Below are 18,909 nucleotides of genomic sequence, written 5' to 3'. Positions count from 1 at the left end.
ATTTCTTCTCTCCAGCAGCATTCGCTGGAGAGAAGATATGAAAAATCTTTTTTTTTGGTGTTAAAAAAAAAGATCCCTGTCCCCAACCCCCTCCCACCCCCTGTGCGTGCTGCCGCTGTTAATAAAATACTTACCCGGCTCCCTCGCTGCTTCTTCTCCTCGCCGCAGCTTCTCCTGTATGAGCGGTCACGTGGTGCCGCCCATTACAGTGATGAATATGATGCTCCACCTCCCATAGGGGTGGAGCCGCATATTCATCACTGTAATGGGCGGCACCACGTGACCGCTCATACAGGAGAGGCTGCGGCGAGGAGAAGAAGCAGCGAGGGAGCCGGGTAAGTATTTTATTAACAGCGGCACCACGCACAGGGGGTGGGAGGGGGTTGGGGACAGGGATCTTTTTTTTTAAACACCAAAAAAAAAAAAAAAAAAAGATTTTTCATATCTTCTCTCCAGTGAACGCTGCTAGAGAGAAGAAATGAATGGCGGCTTCAGCACCAGATGCAAGGGACAGCGCTTAACTGTAGCGCTGTCTCCTGCACGGTGCGTATGGTACCCAGTCGGCACATGGGCAGCACACAGATGCCGCACGTGTGCCACACTGATGTGCCACATGAGCACACGGACATGGATAATTCCGCTACCAATTTTTCCGGTACCGGAATTATCTGGACGTGTGGGACAGGCCTTAGGGCTCATTCAGACTAGTATATTTTGCATCTATGTGGTGTTCGTATGCAAAACTGATAGCATGAGAACAACACAAAGAACAATCCAAGCAATAAATTAGTTCACTTGAGAGTACTTAAATCAGGAACCATGATCTACATTTCAAAAATCTCAGCATGCACTAACTCTGATCTATTTTTTGGGAATCAGAATTGCCTATTAACTTAAATGGGTGCTTTAACATAAAAGGGATGTCATATGGACACCATCTGTATGGCATCCATTTATTAGTTTGTTGATGTATAAAACAAGTGCTGTACAAATGTAAAAAAAAATATAGAGATGACATAGGGAACACTATCCAGATGAAAATTGGGTGACTTTGCAGACAGTCATCTGAACCTGGCCATAATGTTCAATCAGATGCTATGTGTTGTGATCTTTGGATCAGCGTTTCATCAGTATTTGATCACTGTGTCAGTTTTTACCAAAAGTTTCATCATTTTTTTTTCTCAAGAGAAGGTTTCTCAAATTAATCTTTTCATACAAACATAAACAACTAACAATGCATGGATGGCTTCTGAGTGCTTTCCACATTTTTCACTGACTCGCAGACGTGCATTAAAGAGCATGATCCATTTCTTATATTAAAAATTAAAAAGTTTCCTTTTTTTTGTACATGGTTTGCAAAAGTGTAAGAGAAATTGGGTTTGTGAAATTGACAGATAGAACTTGTACATAAAAAATGGACAACTGAATGAGCCCTTACTTGTCGGAATTATTGGACAGCCTAATGTTTAGCGCAGTAACATAATGTGGTACCCAAACCTGTGTGATCAAGTACAGTGGATTTCAAAAGTCTAATCTTGGTTTGCCTAAAAATAACAGTAATTTACTTGTCTAACAGCTGCAGTACATACAGTTCTGTGAATATGCACAATACATTTATATATAGCCTCTGTCAAATCAAATACCTAACTCAAGAAGCCGTCAGCGTGCAGTTACTGCTCAAAGCAATGACATCTAAGCTCCCACTATGGGACTAAAATAAAAGTACATTTTATACTGGTTAGTCAATGGGGATCACCTATGCAGCTCTGTGCAATCTGCTTCTAAGAGCTCGTGCAGACAACCGCATCAACAGTCTGGGTGTGATCCGACAAAACATCAGATCACAATAGGACCTATGTTAGTTCATAGCTCATGCCTGACTTTTGCCTCTAATAGACTTTGTCTTAGGAAAAAAATTGATGCATGCCCAAGTTTGATCCAGTATTCGGATTGCCATGCAAGTTGATGAGTGCATGGAAATCATCGGACTGCACTTGGATGACATCTGATTACAGTTCGATTTCCGAGTACTGACACAATGGAGAAGATGGAGAAATTTTGTTCTCCATCTTCCCTCACAATGTGCTGCTATTATCTCATCTGAGAGAATCAGATCACACTATACTGACACTCTGATCACAACAAAGGAACCCTATGCATGGAGATCAATACATATATAAATGTAGATCCAATATCAATACATGAAGACCAAGGTAAAAAAAAATAGAAACCAAACGGTTATAATACAAAAGAGTATACCTTTATTAGAGAATATGTATAAAAAATATATGAGTAGACAATAAACAACAATAACAGTAACGTGCCTGTAGCTGGAGGACAATTTATACAACAAAGATTGTACCAAATAGCCAAGAGAAAAACAGACGCAAAAAGGAGGTGAGGTATGTATAAAAGAAATTAAAGGGCCAAATACCATATATAAGCTGGAGGAAACGGCACTCTGCCGTAATAATGAAGGAAAAATATATATGAAAAAACAACTATGTGTAAGGGAGAAATTGATAAAAGTAAGTAATAAATAAGAATAATGATAGTGTATATATATATATATATATATATATATATATATATATATATATAAACCAATGCGTGTGCAAAAAGAACTGGTGCTACACTGCAAATAAATACAGACTATATGTACAAGATATGTAACAATTATGTGTGTGAATAAAAGCAATTGTGAATAAAAACTACGTGAATGTAAAAAGAAAGTGCCAATTATATAAAAAAAGGAAAATGGAGGACACTAACAATTATCCAGAAGTGGTATGGCTATAAGGTGAAAATAAAACGTGTAAAAAAATATATATGTGAGAAATATATGTATAACTATATATATATTGATGGGATACACGATAAATTATATGACATTAAAGTATAAAAAGTAAAGTGCGTGTATGCTGGTCCAATGGCATATATAGATGGCAGCGCAAAGCGTAGCAATATAGAGTGTACAGAATATCACCCAAATAGGGGAAAAAGTGCAATGTGCATATACAATGGGTTTACTGGCCCATAGAAAAAATGCAACGCCGAAGCCAGAGACCAGCGAGGGGGTGTATGCAGAGTGCCCGAACCAAGCAGCAAGTTACCTCCTCCAGTAGCTGTCCGATCCCCCAGGTACAGCGCACCCCAGGAGGAGGTAACTTGCTGCTTGGTTCGGGCACTCTGCATACACCCCCTCGCTGGTCTCTGGCTTCGGCGTTGCATTTTTTCTATGGGCCAGTAAACCCATTGTATATGCACATTGCACTTTTTTCCCTATTTGGGTGATATTCTGTACACTCTATATTGCTACGCTTTGCGCTGCCATCTATATATGCCATTGGACCAGCATACACGCACTTTACTTTTTATACTTTAATGTCATATAATTTATCGTGTATCCCATCAATATATATATAGTTATACATATATTTCTCACATATATATTTTTTTACACGTTTTATTTTCACCTTATAGCCATACCACTTCTGGATAATTGTTAGTGTCCTCCATTTTCCTTTTTTTATATAATTGGCACTTTCTTTTTACATTCACGTAGTTTGTATTCACAATTGCTTTTATTCACACACATAATTGTTACATATCTTGTACATATAGTCTGTATTTATTTGCAGTGTAGCACCAGTTCTTTTTGCACACGCATTGGTTTATATATATATATATATATATATATATATATATATATACACTATCATTATTCTTATTTATTACTTACTTTTATCAATTTCTCCCTTACACATAGTTGTTTTTTCATATATATTTTTCCTTCATTATTACAGCAGAGTGCCGTTTCCTCCAGCTTATATATGGTATTTGGCCCTTTAATTTCTTTTATACATACCTCACCTCCTTTTTGCGTCTGTTTTTATCTTGGCTATTTGGTACAATCTTTGTTGTATAAATTGTCCTCCAGCTACAGGCACGTTACTGTTATTGTAGTTTATTGTCTACTCATATATTTTTTATATATATTCTCTAATAAAGGTATACTCTTTTGTATTATAACCGTTTGGTTTCTATTTTTTTTTACCTTGGTCTTCATGTATTGATATTGGATCTACATTTATATATGTATTGATCTCCATGCATAGGGTTCCTTTGTTGTACTCAATAACCGAATGGTCTGCCATTCATTGATTTAGCAGTGGCCCTTTTCTTTTACCTTATTTCTTCACTTGGGCACGAATATATCACTCTCATTATTATTCTTATGCTCATTATACATATTTTTTAACAAAAAAATTCTTTGTTCATTGGGTTTATTTATCTATTTATTTGGTCCACTGTTCTTTCCTGACACTCTGATCAGTTTGATTAGTGTCATTTGCATCATAGGCCCGATTGTCTCGGATAAGAACCTACAGCTGTACCTGCGCTAAGGGAGATACACAAAATTTAGGTGATTTTGACATGGTCAGAGTGGCATACTTCTGTGATAATTCTCTGGGAATTGAACAAACTAAATAACTAAATGAAATGTTATTCTAAATTTAGTTCTCAATACTTCTAATGAGCAAATCACAATTGTTTTGCATAGCGAGGTAGTCTTTACAGAAATTAAAATTGCCATCGCTGGGTAAGTCTAAGTTCACATTTGCGTTGTGCGCCGCAGCGTCGTCGCCGCAACGCACAACGCAAACAAAAACGCAGCAAAACGCATGCACAACGCAGCGTTTTGCGCCGCATGCGTTCAACGCATGCGGCGCAAAACGCTGCGTTTTTTTGAAACGCAGTTGCGTTTTTACCAAAAAACGCAGCGTTTTTCGACGCATGCGTTTTTAGTGCAGTGAGTCATTCTTCATCCCCCTCCCACAAAAAAAAGTGTCTACACAATAGATAAGGACCACCAATGGCTAGAAGAGGGTTGGTGTTAAAAATGTGTATATACCATGGCAGAGATGAATTCCTCCCATTTTGCTGGTATTCATGATGGAGCGACCCATGGACAGTATCTACATGGATATGGAGATGGAATTTGCCTGGGCTCATGCCTATGCTGTTGCCTGTTTTAATCAAAGGGAAAGGGAAAAACGGAGATGGAGTCGTCGCCGCTTTTGGATACACCCTATCGTGGAAGTCTGGGAGAGCCGTGGAGCATACCATTGCTTGTTCGGCGAACTGAATGACAACCGGGAAAAATATTTTGAATATACCAGGATGTCACAGGACAGCTTCCGCTATCTTCTGCGTCGGGTGGAAGGATCCATTAGCAGGCAGGACACGCAGCTCCGGAGAGCTATTTCCACAGAGGAACGGCTGCTGGTGACTCTACGGTACGTTGCTGTTTGAATGACTGTGATATGTATTTACTTTTTATTTTATTTTTATTTTTTGTTTTTAATTGTAATGGTCAATGTACTTTTATAAATTACAATGTACTTTAATCTAAATTTCTTTATCTTCTTGGCAGTTTCCTGGCTACCGGAGAGACGTTGAGATCACTTCATTTTCAATTCCGGATTGGAGTCTCCACTCTTTCCGGAATTATTGCTGAGACATGCCGCGCATTGTGGGATAATCTCCGGGAGGAATTTTTACCCGTCCCTACAAGCGAAATCTGGGAGGCCAACGCACAGAAATTCGAGCAAGTGTGTTCTTTTCCAAACTGTATTGGCGCAGTGGATGGAAAGCACATTCGGATTACCAAGCCTGCGAAAAGTGGATCCCTTTTCTACAATTACAAAAAATACTTTTCAACTGTGCTCATGGCAATTGCCGGTGCGGACTGCCGTTTTCTCGCAGTGGACATTGGTGCATTTGGGCGTGCAAATGACTCGCGCACATTTAAAGAGTCGGATATGGGCCAAAAATTATATGGCAACAATTTTAATTTCCCACAGCCACAACCTCTTCCCCACACCGAAGGCCCTGCGATGCCATTTGTTGTGGTTGGGGATGAGGCATTCCAAATGTCTGCCAACCTATTGAAACCCTACTCCAGTCGGGGCTTGGACCATACAAAAAGGGTTTTCAATTACAGACTGTCCAGGGCCAGAAGGACTGTGGAATGCGCCTTTGGCATCCTTGTCTCCAAATGGCGGATATTAGGATCCGCCATTAATCTTAAAATTGAAACAGTGGATGAGGTGGTGAAGGCTTGTGTGGTTCTCCACAATTTCATTATGGCCAAAGAGAGAATGAATGTGGAACTCGATGAACCCATAGCCAACCCATTGCCCGATTACCATGATCATCCTCTGAGGACAAGTGTGGAAATTGCGCAGATGCGGGATCGTTTTGCGGCCTATTTTGTGTCAGATGTTGGCCGTGTGTCATGGCAAGATCAAATGGTGTAGTAATGTTACTGTTGGACTGTCTTCTGATTTTAACTACACCAATAAATACCTCTACTGTGACTGTGCTAAAAATATATGAAAATAAAGTAATTCTCCAGTAAATGTGCAATAAATGTTCCGTTTAGGTTGGTTGGGTATATGTCAAATTTGGCATCTAACTATAGTTCACAAATTTAATGTGCCTATAAAAAACTGGAACCCGTTGTTTTTAAAATGTTGTTGTTTAATAAAAAATTTTTCTAATTTTATACCGATTCAAATAACATTTTTATACCATACCATAACATATTTATTTGTTTGTCTGATCGCCGTGTATCTTTGTGTTTTACAGCAAACGCAACGATAACAGCGATGTTTTACAATGGTAACCAGGGTAAATATCGGAAGCGTGGCCCTGCGCTTAGCAACATGATGTTTACCCTGGTTACCCGTGGGCCTCTGCATCGTTGTTCGCTGGAGAGCTGTCTGTGTGACAGCTCTCCAGGGACCAAACAGCGATGCTGCAGTGATCTGCATCATTGTCTGTTTCGCTGCTGCATTAAGTGTGAACACCTCATACACTTTAGTGTTTGTGAACACCTCATACAGCAATGAGAGACACCCAAAAAAAGGCAAACTAACAATTGTAAAAATAGTGTCTGACATTGCATATATGAGGTGTTTGAAGCACAAAATATGTGTAGACAGCACACGGCGTGACTTGCCGAGAAATATTCTGGAAACTAAGAACAAATATTGTTTTTTTAAACCAAAATTTTTTATTGGGGGGGAAACAGAGAAAAAAAGGGGGAAATAAACTTAGGGGGTTTCAACCTGTGCCACCATGGGGGAATGGTATGTGTCTTGTTTGGAATGGGGAGAGGAAGGGGAGGATGATGATGAACAGGAGGATGATGGCGAAGAGGAGGATGATGTCCTATAGTCCAGGAGGCTCGATGGCAGGTCCAAACCCTCCGCAGGGTATACTGGGGAAGAAACCGCCACCTCTGTAGGGGAGGGAGGAGGCGACACAAGCCTTTGAGTTTTTCTTGGTTGGCCCTGGCTGCTCCTGCTGCGGCTAGAGCCCCGACGCGCACTTGGTGTCTGTACTGGAGCAGCCAGAGCCTCAGTGTGTGCCTGAGTGTGTGTCCTCTTTCTTTTTTTGCGTTTTTTTGCTCCCGCGGCAGCTCCCCCAGAATGACGCCTATGGGAGGATGAGGGCATGGCAGGAGCAGGAGTCGGCGGCACTATGCTATGGTGCCTGTGGTGGCGTCGCTCGGCACGTGGACCACGGTGGGGTGGCTGGAGTGGCTCTCCAGCAGGAGTCGGAGTCATGCTTGCCAGCGACGGCACTACAGGCATTGTCGCTGACTGCATGACCCGAGCCTGCTGGAGAGCCCTCACGTAGGTAGTGTTGCAGGCCTGCATTACCGAAATCTGGAGTTCCGGCGTAAGGTGTTCCACCATGCCCTTAGCAATGGTACTAAAGAAATGTTTGGCCGGACTCGAGAGCTCGGATTCCATAGTTTCAAGGCGCCGGTCGATATTGGACAGACGAGTGTCCATTTTATCGCTCAACGCCTTGAAACAGTTCTGGAAAACCGTGCTCAAATGCAAAAATTCGGGCATGGCTGGCCTGTCCGAGGCCCGCTGGCGCTGTCGGGAATTCCCAAACGAAGGTGCGCCAGAGGCCTCGGGCAGGGGAACACCTGATGTACCGGCTGCCGGTTCTCCAGATGGCGGTGCAAGCCTGCTGTCGCTGTGGGAGGGCTGTGATGGGTCAGATGGCGATTCATGAAGGTCCGCTCCTGCGGGGCGAGCTCTCTCGAGGGTGCTGCTGTGTGTCCTGTGAAAAGATAATGGAAAAATTAGTCTTCAATTAATAACCTATCCCATACGCCAACTCCTGGAATAAAAATAACATTACATTACACAACAATACAAATCCTCTGTCTCTCAGTCTGTGTGGCCTATAATAAATTGCTGATTGTTATCGCCAGCTGACCGTTATGGCTGACGATAACAATCATGGACATTCCCGCTGCCAAAGCCTTTTGACCGCATACCACTGTGGGTAAAAAAAATTTTGGAATCTAAAACTCTTTCTTGACGCTGCCTATGCCGCAAAAATAGTATAAAATTTAATGTCAAGATAAAAAAAAAAAAAAAAAAATACACAGTGATTTCGCTGATCTGATTGCAGGAACGACAATGACGTTAGGATCATGTGATCGAGACTTCATCATTATTCCTGCGATCAGAACTACCCTCACTCAGAACTTAACCTGTCATGGACTACAAGGACTCACGCTTAACCCAAAAAATAACTAATGGCCTATATACCATTTCACTAGGGATAAATTTACGTGGATGGCCAATATGTTACGCTGACTACATGGATGGCCAATACACTATGTGCCTGGGAAATATACTATGTGGATACGTGGCTAGAACGTGTACTATGTGGCTGCGATATAGTGCCCTGCCAATATACTATGTGGATGCACAATGTACGTGGCTGGGCAATGTACTATGTGGCTGTGCAGTAGGCTAAGTGGCTGGGCAATGTAATGTGGCTGTGCAATATGGTTTGTGGACAAAATACTTACTGTCGGCGGCCAAGGACCGGTCTTAAGAACTGTAAAGCCTTGCTGTATTTGTATGGCACAGACTTGGCCGCAGCAGCACCACTCTTTGATCGCTCCTCCTCAGCCCGGATCCCCTTATTGAAACGGTCCTTCATGGATCGCCATCTGATCCTCAACCTTTTAACTGTGAATGCAAAGAAAAAAAAAAGGTTACATATTTAGCATTTTAAAAGGATAAAACAACCGTGTGCGATGCAAACTTTAGGCGTTGATTGCATCACACACGGTTGTGTTTATCCTGGAAAGATGGGTCATAGCAGCGTATCAGCACGGCGTATCAGCAATACTCACCAAAGTTGGCTTTGTCCTTGGCTGGAGCAATGTCAAAGCCCTCCCACAGCGACTTTGCCACCTCTACCCACAAACGCCTCAACACCACCTGGTCCATGTGCCGGGAGTCACGGCTGTCCCACAACGGGCCACGCTCCTGGATGCTGGAGATCAGGAGCTCCACGTCAATTACTCCTTGGTCCCGTTGTGAAACCTAGAAAAATTACAAACCAAAAAGGTTAGAAATATGCAAATATTAACAACCACCAGCACCTGTCATGATATGTACCTTGGCCCTATCCTTTGCCATTTGATATATGTATATTGATAGTTTCTACACCTGTATTTTGGAATGTTTTTGTTCTGAAAGTTTCACCTTTGTTACCTTCCCCCCAATACTTGCTACCCTGAAAAGTTATAATTAATGTAAGCTTACTAAACATCCCTAGTGAAAGCAGGATGCTACTCAAATGTAATGTTCCGCACAGCAGGATGCTACTAAAAAAAAAAAAAAAAAAAATGTTAAAAAAAAATACTCACTCGCCGTCCTGACGCCACACCTTGGCCCTGACCTTGCTGCTCCCGCTGACTGCCTTCCCCCTCACTTGAAGAAGCCTGTAAAAATTGTATAAAGAAATTATTTTCAATACTACAAATGACAGTGAATAGTAAGCAAATGGACATAATTACTCACCGCACTCCCCTGCGCCGATTGGCTATGTTCAGAATCACTCGCCATTCTTGCAAGTTTGTTCTGCCATGAAAAAATGGGAAAAAAAATCACATCCAAACCTAACTATGGCACATGCAATAAAATAGGCCCAAAAATTTAAACAACCACAATTGACTGTTGACTGATAGGACAATGCAAAATCAGAAAGCGACACCACAACGCCATACATTGCAAGAGAAGACAATAGAAGAAACTATACAAGAATAGACCCAAGCAAAATTAAGCAAAAATAGACACCTATGTCCAAATTTTTACATATCAAAACTTTCCAAAAAAACATTACAGGCACAAAAAAGGACAATGAAATAGCAAAATAATGAACGCCATACTTTACAATTGCAACAAGACATGATCCAAAAAAACACCATCTGGTGACATCTAACCACAGAAAGACATCAGAAAAAGGCAATAAATACCATTCTAGATAATAAGCAATAAACATTACGGGACAACCGCTGTAAAAATATACAGCAACCCAAAGATAAACCATAGTCAAATAGAAAAGAAAACACATGAAATTTTCAAAAAGGGCACCACCCAAAAAAAAAAAAAAAAAAAAAAAATTATACTACACACTTGGCAATGCAAACAGTCAATGAAGGAAGATATATGCCATACGGAAAACGACGTAAAAACATCAGAGATTTTTTTTTAAATAAAGGGAAAGTACAATTGAAACTATAATGGCATAGCAGCACGGAACTATACAATACAAATGAGACATCATAAATGTAGCCCCCCCACCAGCAAGAAAAGACACTCAAGGAAAGAAAAAATAAAGCCAACAGCATAATAAAAACACAGCAAGACATGAGCCAAGAAAATGCCACACAGTTACCACCAACAATAGAAACCAGAAAAACATGCACCTGAAATTTTACAAGAAAAAATGAGCCAAAATCAAGACATTGAACAACCACATGACACAAGAACAAAACACAAAACCAATCCAAAACCAACGTAAAAAAAAAAAAAAGGCCAAAGACAATAAACGCAATCATATAAAGCCAGAAGAACATCAGAACCAGAAAAACAATTTTTCAATAACAATCCATAACCGTAAAATAGCACAGACCAAACATTGCAAAAATAAATAAAAATCAAGAAATAAAACACAGAATACAAAATGTGCAAAGAGAAATATATACTTACAAGTTTGGAAAGCAGATTCTCTCCAGATTCTCTCCTGGGTGATGACTTGTAAAAGACAATGGCAAACCCCTTTTTCTTTTATATATATAGGTTGTTTTTTTTGTGTCTAGACAAAGTCTAGACAATGTTTTGCATTTTTTATTGGAAAACGCATGCGTCGTACAACGCACCGCGACGCAGGTACTTGCGTCGTCTGCGTTGTCAATACAAGTCTATGTGGGAATAGGCGCATCGACGACGCAAACACGACGCAAACACGACGCATGCGTTTTTTAAAAGGTCGGCGCCGCCCGAAAAATGCAACATGTTGCGTTTGCTGCGCCCAGACAGGTGCGCCCTAACGCCGCATGCGGCGTAAAACGCAACACAACGCATGCACATGCGGCCCCATGCGGCGCCAATGTTATAGATAGGGCCGCACGACGCATGCGTTTTGTTGCGGCGGCGACGCTGCGGCACAAACCGCAAATGTGAACGTAGCCTTACAGATGACAGAAACATGTCCTAGAGTATTAGGGCAGGTGCCTGTGAGCATCTGCAGGAAGGAGCTCTGCCACTGCCTACATCATGTAGAAAAATATGTTCTCAATGGATCTCATAATACTGGAGCTACCATGGAGTCTGAGCTAAGAAGATGCCGCTCACACTGCTGTCCACCCTGTCTCTCTGATCTTGTATTGGAGATACCAGGTGTGCTGAGGTAAGAAGAGGCTGCTCATACTGCTATTCACCCTGTCTCTCTGATCTTATATTGGAGATACGAGGTGTGCTGAGCTAAGAGGAGGCCGCTCACACTGCTGTCCACCCTGTCTCTCTGATCTTATATTGGAGATACCAGGTGTGCTGAGCTAAGAGGAGGCCGCTCACACTGCTGTCCACCCTGTCTCTCTGATCTTATATTGGAGATACCAGGTGTGCTGAGCTAAGAAGAGGCTGCTCACACTGCTGTCCACCACCATGTCTGTCTGATCTAATACTGGAGATACCAGGTGTGCTGAGGTAAGAAGAGGCTGCTCACACTGCTGTCCACCCTGTCTCTCTGATCTTATATTGGAGATACCAGGTGTGCTGAGGTAAGAAGAGGCTGCTCATACTGCTATTCACCCTGTCTCTCTGATCTTATATTGGAGATAAGAGGTGTGTTGAGCTAAGAGGAGGCTGATCATACTGCTATTCACCCTGTCTCTCTGATCTTATATTGGAGATACCAGGTGTGCTGAGGTAAGAAGAGGCTGCTCACACTGCTGTCCACCCTGTCTCTCTGATCTTATATTGGAGATACCAGGTGTGCTGAGGTAAGAAGAGGCTGCTCATACTGCTATTCAACCTGTCTCTCTGATCTTACATTGGAGATACCAGGTGTGCTGAGGTAAGAAGAGGATAATCATACTGCTATTTACCCTGTCTCTCTGATCTTATATTGGAGATACCAGGTGTGCTGAGCTAAGAGGAGGCTGCTCATACTGCTATTCACCCTGTCTCTCTGATCTTATATTGGAGATACCAGGTGTGCTGAGGTAAGAAGATGCTGCTCATACTGCTATTCACCCTGTCTCTCTGATCTTATATTGGAGATACCAGGTGTGCTGAGGTAAGAAGATGCTGCTCATACTGCTATTCACCCTGTCTCTCTGATCTTATATTGGAGATACCAGGTGTGCTGAGGTAAGAAGATGCTGCTCATACTGCTATTCACCCTGTCTCTCTGATCTTATATTGGAGATACCAGGTGTGCTGAGGTAAGAAGATGCTGCTCTTACTGCAATTCACCCCGTCTCTCTGATCTTATATTGGAGATACCACGTGTGCTGAGCTAAGAGGAGGCTGCTCACACTGCTATTCACCCTGTCTCTCTGATCTTATATTGGAGATACCAGGTGTGCTGAGCTAAGAGGAGGCTGCTCACACTGCTATTCACCCTGTCTCTCTGATCTTATATTGGAGATACCAGGTGTGCTGAGCTAAGAGGAGGCTGCTCACACTGCTATTCACCCTGTCTCTCTGATCTTATATTGGTGATACCAGGTGTGCTGAGGTAAGAAGAGGCTGCTCATACTGCTATTCACCCTGTTTTTCTTGTCTAAGGCCGGGATCACACATACGCGAGATACGGCCGAGCCTCGCAGGTGAAAACCCAGCTCTGGCGCTGGCACTCTGGAGCGGAGCGTGCAGCTCCATGTGTTGCTGTGCGACTGCACGCTCCGGAGTGCCGGCGCCAGAGCTGGGTTTTCACCTGCGAGACTCAGCCGTATCTCGCGTATGTGTGATCCCGGCCTAATACTTGAGATATCATGTGTGCTGAAGTAAGAAGAGGATGCTAACACTGTCTGTATTTCTTTCTTAGCCTGTCTTTCTTATCTAATACTTGAGAAACTTGAGTTGCTGAGGTAAGAAGAATGCTCAAACTGCTGTCCACCGTCTTTTTGATCTAATGCTGGAGAGGGCTATTTAAGTAAAAACAGACTACTCACGCTTGTTTCTACCCTGTCATTCTGAAGAAAAGGCTGCTCAAACTGATGACTAGCTTGTCTTTCTGGTCTATTATTGGAGATCTCAGCTCTGCTGCCCATCTTATCTATCTAATCTAATACTGGAGATACCAAGTGTGCTAAGGTTAGGAAAAGCAGCTCACACTGCAATCTACCCAGCCTTCCTGAACTATTACTGGAGGTACCAGGGGTGATGAAGTCAGAAGAGACCGCTGACAATGCTGCCTGCCCTGTCTGATCTAATACTGGAGATACAACGGGTACAGAGGTAAGAGGAGGCAGCTCACATTGCTGCTCATTTTGGATTTTTGATCTAATATTGGAAAACAAGGTGTGTTGAGGGAAACGCAGGCTGAACATCTTTCCCCTCAGGTCTAGCAACAGACATAGAGAAATGAGGCCAAGCTGTTAGGCTGCCGTCACACTAGGAGTATTTGGTCAGTATTTTACATCAGTATTTGTAAGCCAAAACCAGGAGTGGGTGATAAATACAGAAGTGGTGCATATGTTTCTATTATACTTTTCCTCTATTTGTTCCGCTCCTGGTTTTGGCTTACAAATACTGATGTAAAATACTGACCAAATACTGCTAGTGTGACGGCAGCCTTATACCTACAGGGAAAGCCAATATAAACTGTTTATGTTTTGTTACCATACTCCCTGTCTCTTGCATAAATTCATCCCACATTTCCTGATCATTATTGGAGGTGTAGAACATTAGTAGGTGACCTACCCCATATGTTTTGGTTATGCTCAGTCCTCCAAAGTTTTGGGGAAAATGTTATATTCCTTATTTTTAAAGTTACTGATCTCCGGGTCCCTTTTGATTCAAAATTGTATTTACTGAATATTTCGCCTTCCCAGATGGGTAGTACAATTAAACAACTTCTACCACATATGACAACGGCTCTTAGGCTGGAGTTTTACGGACGTATGAGCGCAGAAAATATGTCCAGAAAATACGCATTGCACACGGCCCAATTATTCCCTATGGGGCAGCTCCTATCTGCCGTATATTACGCATCCGTATTATACGGTATTCTACGGCTGAAGAAAATCGCAGCATGCTGCGTTTGTCAGCGTATTGCGCAAAAAATACGCCAATGAAAGTCAATGGGGGCGAGAAAATTACGGATTACACACGGACCAGCAGTGTGACTTGCGAGAAATACGCAGCGGTGTTCTATAGAAAAGCCGGCAATGCAGCACGGTGTAGAGTAAAATCACGCTGACAGAATAGAATAGGTAGAACAAATGTGTACACATAGTATAGGTATATATATATGTCAGTGAGACACATATATATATATACATATATATATATATATATATATATATATACATATATATATATATATTTAATTCAGCGCTAGATGGCAGAAAAGCTGGTAATTCAATTGCCGGCTTTTCCTATCTCCTTCACAAACCCGACAGGATATGACACATGGTTTACATACAGTAAACCATCTCATATCCCTTCTTTTATTACATATTCCTCTTTAGCAATGTAAGAAGTGTCTCTATTAAATTAAAGTGTTAAATCGTTACTCGAGATTTCCCAAGCATGCTCTACATCTGTTAGCCAGCATAAGTACATGTGGGGATTTCCTACTACTTATGCTGGCTAACAGATGTAAATCATTCAGCTGAGGGGAGGAAAACTAAATCTCCGAGCACTAAAAAATACTCGGAGGACACCAGGGCATGCTTGGGAAATCTTGAGTAACGAGTATATTCGCTCATCACTAGTGGTCAGCAGTGTAAGCGGCCTTTCCTTACCTCAGTACAACTTGTATCTCCAGTATTAGATTAATCAGACAAAGTCGGCAGCATGCTCGAGCAATCTCGAGTAAAGAGTATATTCGCTCATCACTACTGACCACCTTGTCTTTCTTAATGCTGAGCAGATGTGATGAGCTGGATATACCTTTTTTTTTTTTTAGGCGACGTTCACACGTTCAGTATTTGCTCAGCATTTTACATCAGTATTTGTAAGAAGACACAGATTAGATATTATAAAAAAACTTTTTGACAGTGAGGGTGGTCAATAAGTGGAACAGGCTGCCACGGGAGGTGGTGAGTTCTCCTTCAATGGAAGTCTACAGAGGCTGGATAGACATCTCTCTGAGATGGTTTAGTGAATCTTGCATTGAGCGGGGGTTGGACACAATGACCCTGGAGGTCCCTTCCACCTCCAACATTCTATGATTCTATGGGCAGACTCTCAGTTCTCAGCACTGTACCTGTCCTGCATTGGGCACGGTGTCATTATTTAAATAGAGGAGTCCTGGAATTGAAAAATGCCGCCAGTGCATACTTTACAAGCGGATAGAGGGAGTAGTAAACAGCAGCACTGAATTCTACTTTGGAGGGCTGTACTACAGGTATTCATAGATACCACTATTTAAAGTTGCAGAGTGACACTTTAACAGCAGTCACATCCAGATTTTTACATGTCGAGTGTTTTTTTTTTTAATATTAAAGGTCACATTGGTTCTGGAAGCAATTTTACTTTAATCTCTCTTGTACAGTTCTGAGGAATAATGAAACATTGACATAAGTATTATCACTGCAGAGCTGCTTGGAAATAAATTTTAAACACTTTTCTTTCATAACAGAGTGTGCAAAGCCGCCAGGGACCAAAAGTAACCACCAGTCATCTTTATTTTACTATTAATAACATGATGTTTAGCGGCATAGAGACAAAATAATGCAAATGTAAGTAGAAGACAAATATGCACAGTGTAATTACTTCACGTCAGTCCAAAGTCATCGAAAAAAGTAATCTTCTGGTTTCCAGCCTACATACCAAGGAGCCTGCCTCATCTTAGGGCTCGTCCTGACATATGTACAAATCAGCCTGAGATCAGTCTGCACTGCATGGACTGGTCATGGCTCTCCCGACCCGAGAACGACAACCTCATAGAAATACACAAAGATGTCGCGCTCTGGTCGAGAGACCTGTGGCCAGTCCGTGCATTAGGTGCATTAGCAGCACGAAAGAAACAGAGAGAAAAAAGTAACGCATTGCGATGTTTGACAAAGCTTTCACAAAGAACGCAGTACAGCGCTCGAAACGCATCATTTCTTCCTCCCTTTATTTTTGCTTCATACATCATGGAATGGACTTTGAAATGATCTAATAAAATTGGGATCCAAGAAGTATCGTTTCTCCTTGCGGAGAGTGACATGATAAGCATGTCGAGGTGAGGAGACTTAAAGCCGCAATGCACCTCTGGGAAATATAAAATTGAACATTTTATCCAGAAGCTGGAAAGCCTACCAAGTTTTTTCGCGCTGATCTTCACATCTGGTCAGAACGTGGTTCCGGGCACACTGGACTTTGTTCATGTTCAGGTGAGCTGATTTTGTTCTATTTTACTTGTGCATTAGCAGTCCATAATCAGGCCGATTTGCATGGAAGTCTGCACGAGCCCTTACCCCATGTCACTACCTACAGTAGTATAAAGGCAAAACACTAAATTGTGGGAAAGTTCTCTTAAAAGGAATTTAACATCAGGTTTTTTCAACCCCATCAGACAGCAGTATAATGTCCCTTGATTCCAGGGATGTGTTACTTACTGGGCTGCTTGTAGCAGTTTTGTCAAAAAGTTTTATCTGCTGCAGATCTTCCAGTTCTCTGAATGCTGAGCTCAGTATAACGCCGCCTCCAAAACAAATGAATGACAGCATCTGTGTACATGTGCATAAGCAGAAAGCAGCCAGTCAGGACTACATGGCAGCAGGTTTACTAGTCCTCTATTGATTTATCTCGTTGACAAAACAGTGAATCTCTCAAAATGACAGCAAGGAGCCCAGTAAGTGACATGTCACTGGAATAAAGATCTCTGTCTCTACATCATGCTGTTCTCAGATTAAGTGGCTAAACCTGGTGACACATTCCATTTAAAGAGGATCTATCACTTGCCATAAATATGGAACGCCCGCCAGCGCCGTGGGGATACTCGGTACCAGGTCCGGTTGCTCTTAAAGGGGATGTCACAGTGGCTGCGACCCGATCCGTGGCCCTGGGCAGTCACTTAAAAGAGGGAAAAGTCTTTAAAGGGAATTTGGTAATAAAGTCTATTCGTGACGCCACCTGTGGTTCTCGGTCAGAGGGACCGACGCTGCTTAAAGGGGCCCTCTGGGGTGATGTTGTTGCAGCAAGATGGTGATGCTTCCCAGAGGTGAAGCGGAATCCCCAGGGCTCCCTAGGTGTATGGCAAGGATGGTGGGTTGCCGGTAAATAAGTGGAGGACACAAAGTTGTAAAGTCTTTACCTGGTTTACTGGTAGAAGCAGTCTACAGTCCAGGATACCAGGCACGGGTGGTGATGTGGTTCGGCCGGCTTAGAGGCAAAGGTGATCCCTCACGTAGGTGAGGTCTGTAAGCCTTCCTACTCACCTTATGTGAGGTCCCTGCTGCCTATAGCTTGCTGGCAAAGTCCTCTCACTCCTGTCCCAGAACAGGTACCCGTATGATGGCAGCTTGAGCCGTTTTACAGGGTCTCTATCATGACCCGGGCTCTTCAGATGCTGCTTCACCTCCAGGCATGGTGTGGGCAAATCACATACAGTTCTAAGCCCTCCGTTTCTGCTATGTGTCCTAGAGTACAACAAGGCCTCGGGCACCTAGTGCCTGGTTCCTGTGCTTCGGCTCTGAGGGTGCCCGATCACAATTCCCCTCTGAGTCCCTTGCTTTCTCCACTGTGCTTCTTTCCTCAATTGCTCCACTACATTCAACACCCGGGTTCTCGTCCTTCCCTGGAGCTGCAGCTCAGTCCTGGCTGCACGGCTCTGTAGTCTGCACTCTGTTCCAGACTTCCTACTCTCTCCTCTCCCTCCAACAGACTCACTCACTCCTCCTCCAGACCAGGATATATGTATCTAAGGGAAGCTCCCCTGAATCTGGGTCCTGAGCTCCCCCTTCTGGCCTGGATTCAGAATGTGTTGTGTGTAGGTGCTTACCTGGTAAAGAGAATCCTCCTTGCCTCCAAGCATGATATCGCCCTCCCTGAAAGGAAGGCAACATCACTGTAACAATCGGTTACCTGGGGTGTTGCAAATATGTAATGTTTTACCTAGTGTAAATGCCACTGTTCTGAATCTAGCACTGCATTTGCTCCTGTACCTCTCCATTCCTGAGATATGGCTGACTATAACATATACTGTATGGCGTAAAAAACTAGGAAATAATACAAGAGAAAAGAGGCCATATGTCAGGTATGGTGAGGTACAGCAACAAAAAATAATTGATGCCAGATTCCAAACAGAATTTACACCAGGCAAAAAAAAAATATTTAGTTATATTTCTGG

The 18,909-nt window shown here is 42.5% G+C and overlaps 2 protein-coding genes across 2 annotated transcripts in view; both read right to left on the bottom strand.

Annotated features, from left to right (window-relative positions):
* The window catches only part of CDH24 (cadherin 24), a 213,542-nt gene that overhangs the window by 121,424 nt on the left and 73,209 nt on the right, over positions 1-18,909 (bottom strand). The window lies entirely within an intron of this gene.
* Positions 7,132-10,034, bottom strand: LOC138657510 (uncharacterized). Its single transcript, XM_069745289.1, has 6 exons — positions 9,915-10,034; positions 9,761-9,835; positions 9,242-9,434; positions 8,912-9,074; positions 7,505-8,148; positions 7,132-7,136 (listed from the first exon to the last, which is right to left on the bottom strand). The coding sequence occupies exons 1-6, from the start codon at positions 9,957-9,959 to the stop codon at positions 7,132-7,134; spliced, it is 1,125 nt and encodes a 374-aa protein (XP_069601390.1). The 5' UTR covers positions 9,960-10,034.

Source organism: Ranitomeya imitator, chromosome 1 (genome assembly GCF_032444005.1).
Source record: "Ranitomeya imitator isolate aRanImi1 chromosome 1, aRanImi1.pri, whole genome shotgun sequence".
Taxonomy (NCBI): Eukaryota; Metazoa; Chordata; class Amphibia; order Anura; family Dendrobatidae; genus Ranitomeya; species Ranitomeya imitator.
The sequence above is the reverse complement of the archived record's forward strand: the minus strand, read 5'-3'. Positions and strand labels throughout refer to the sequence as shown.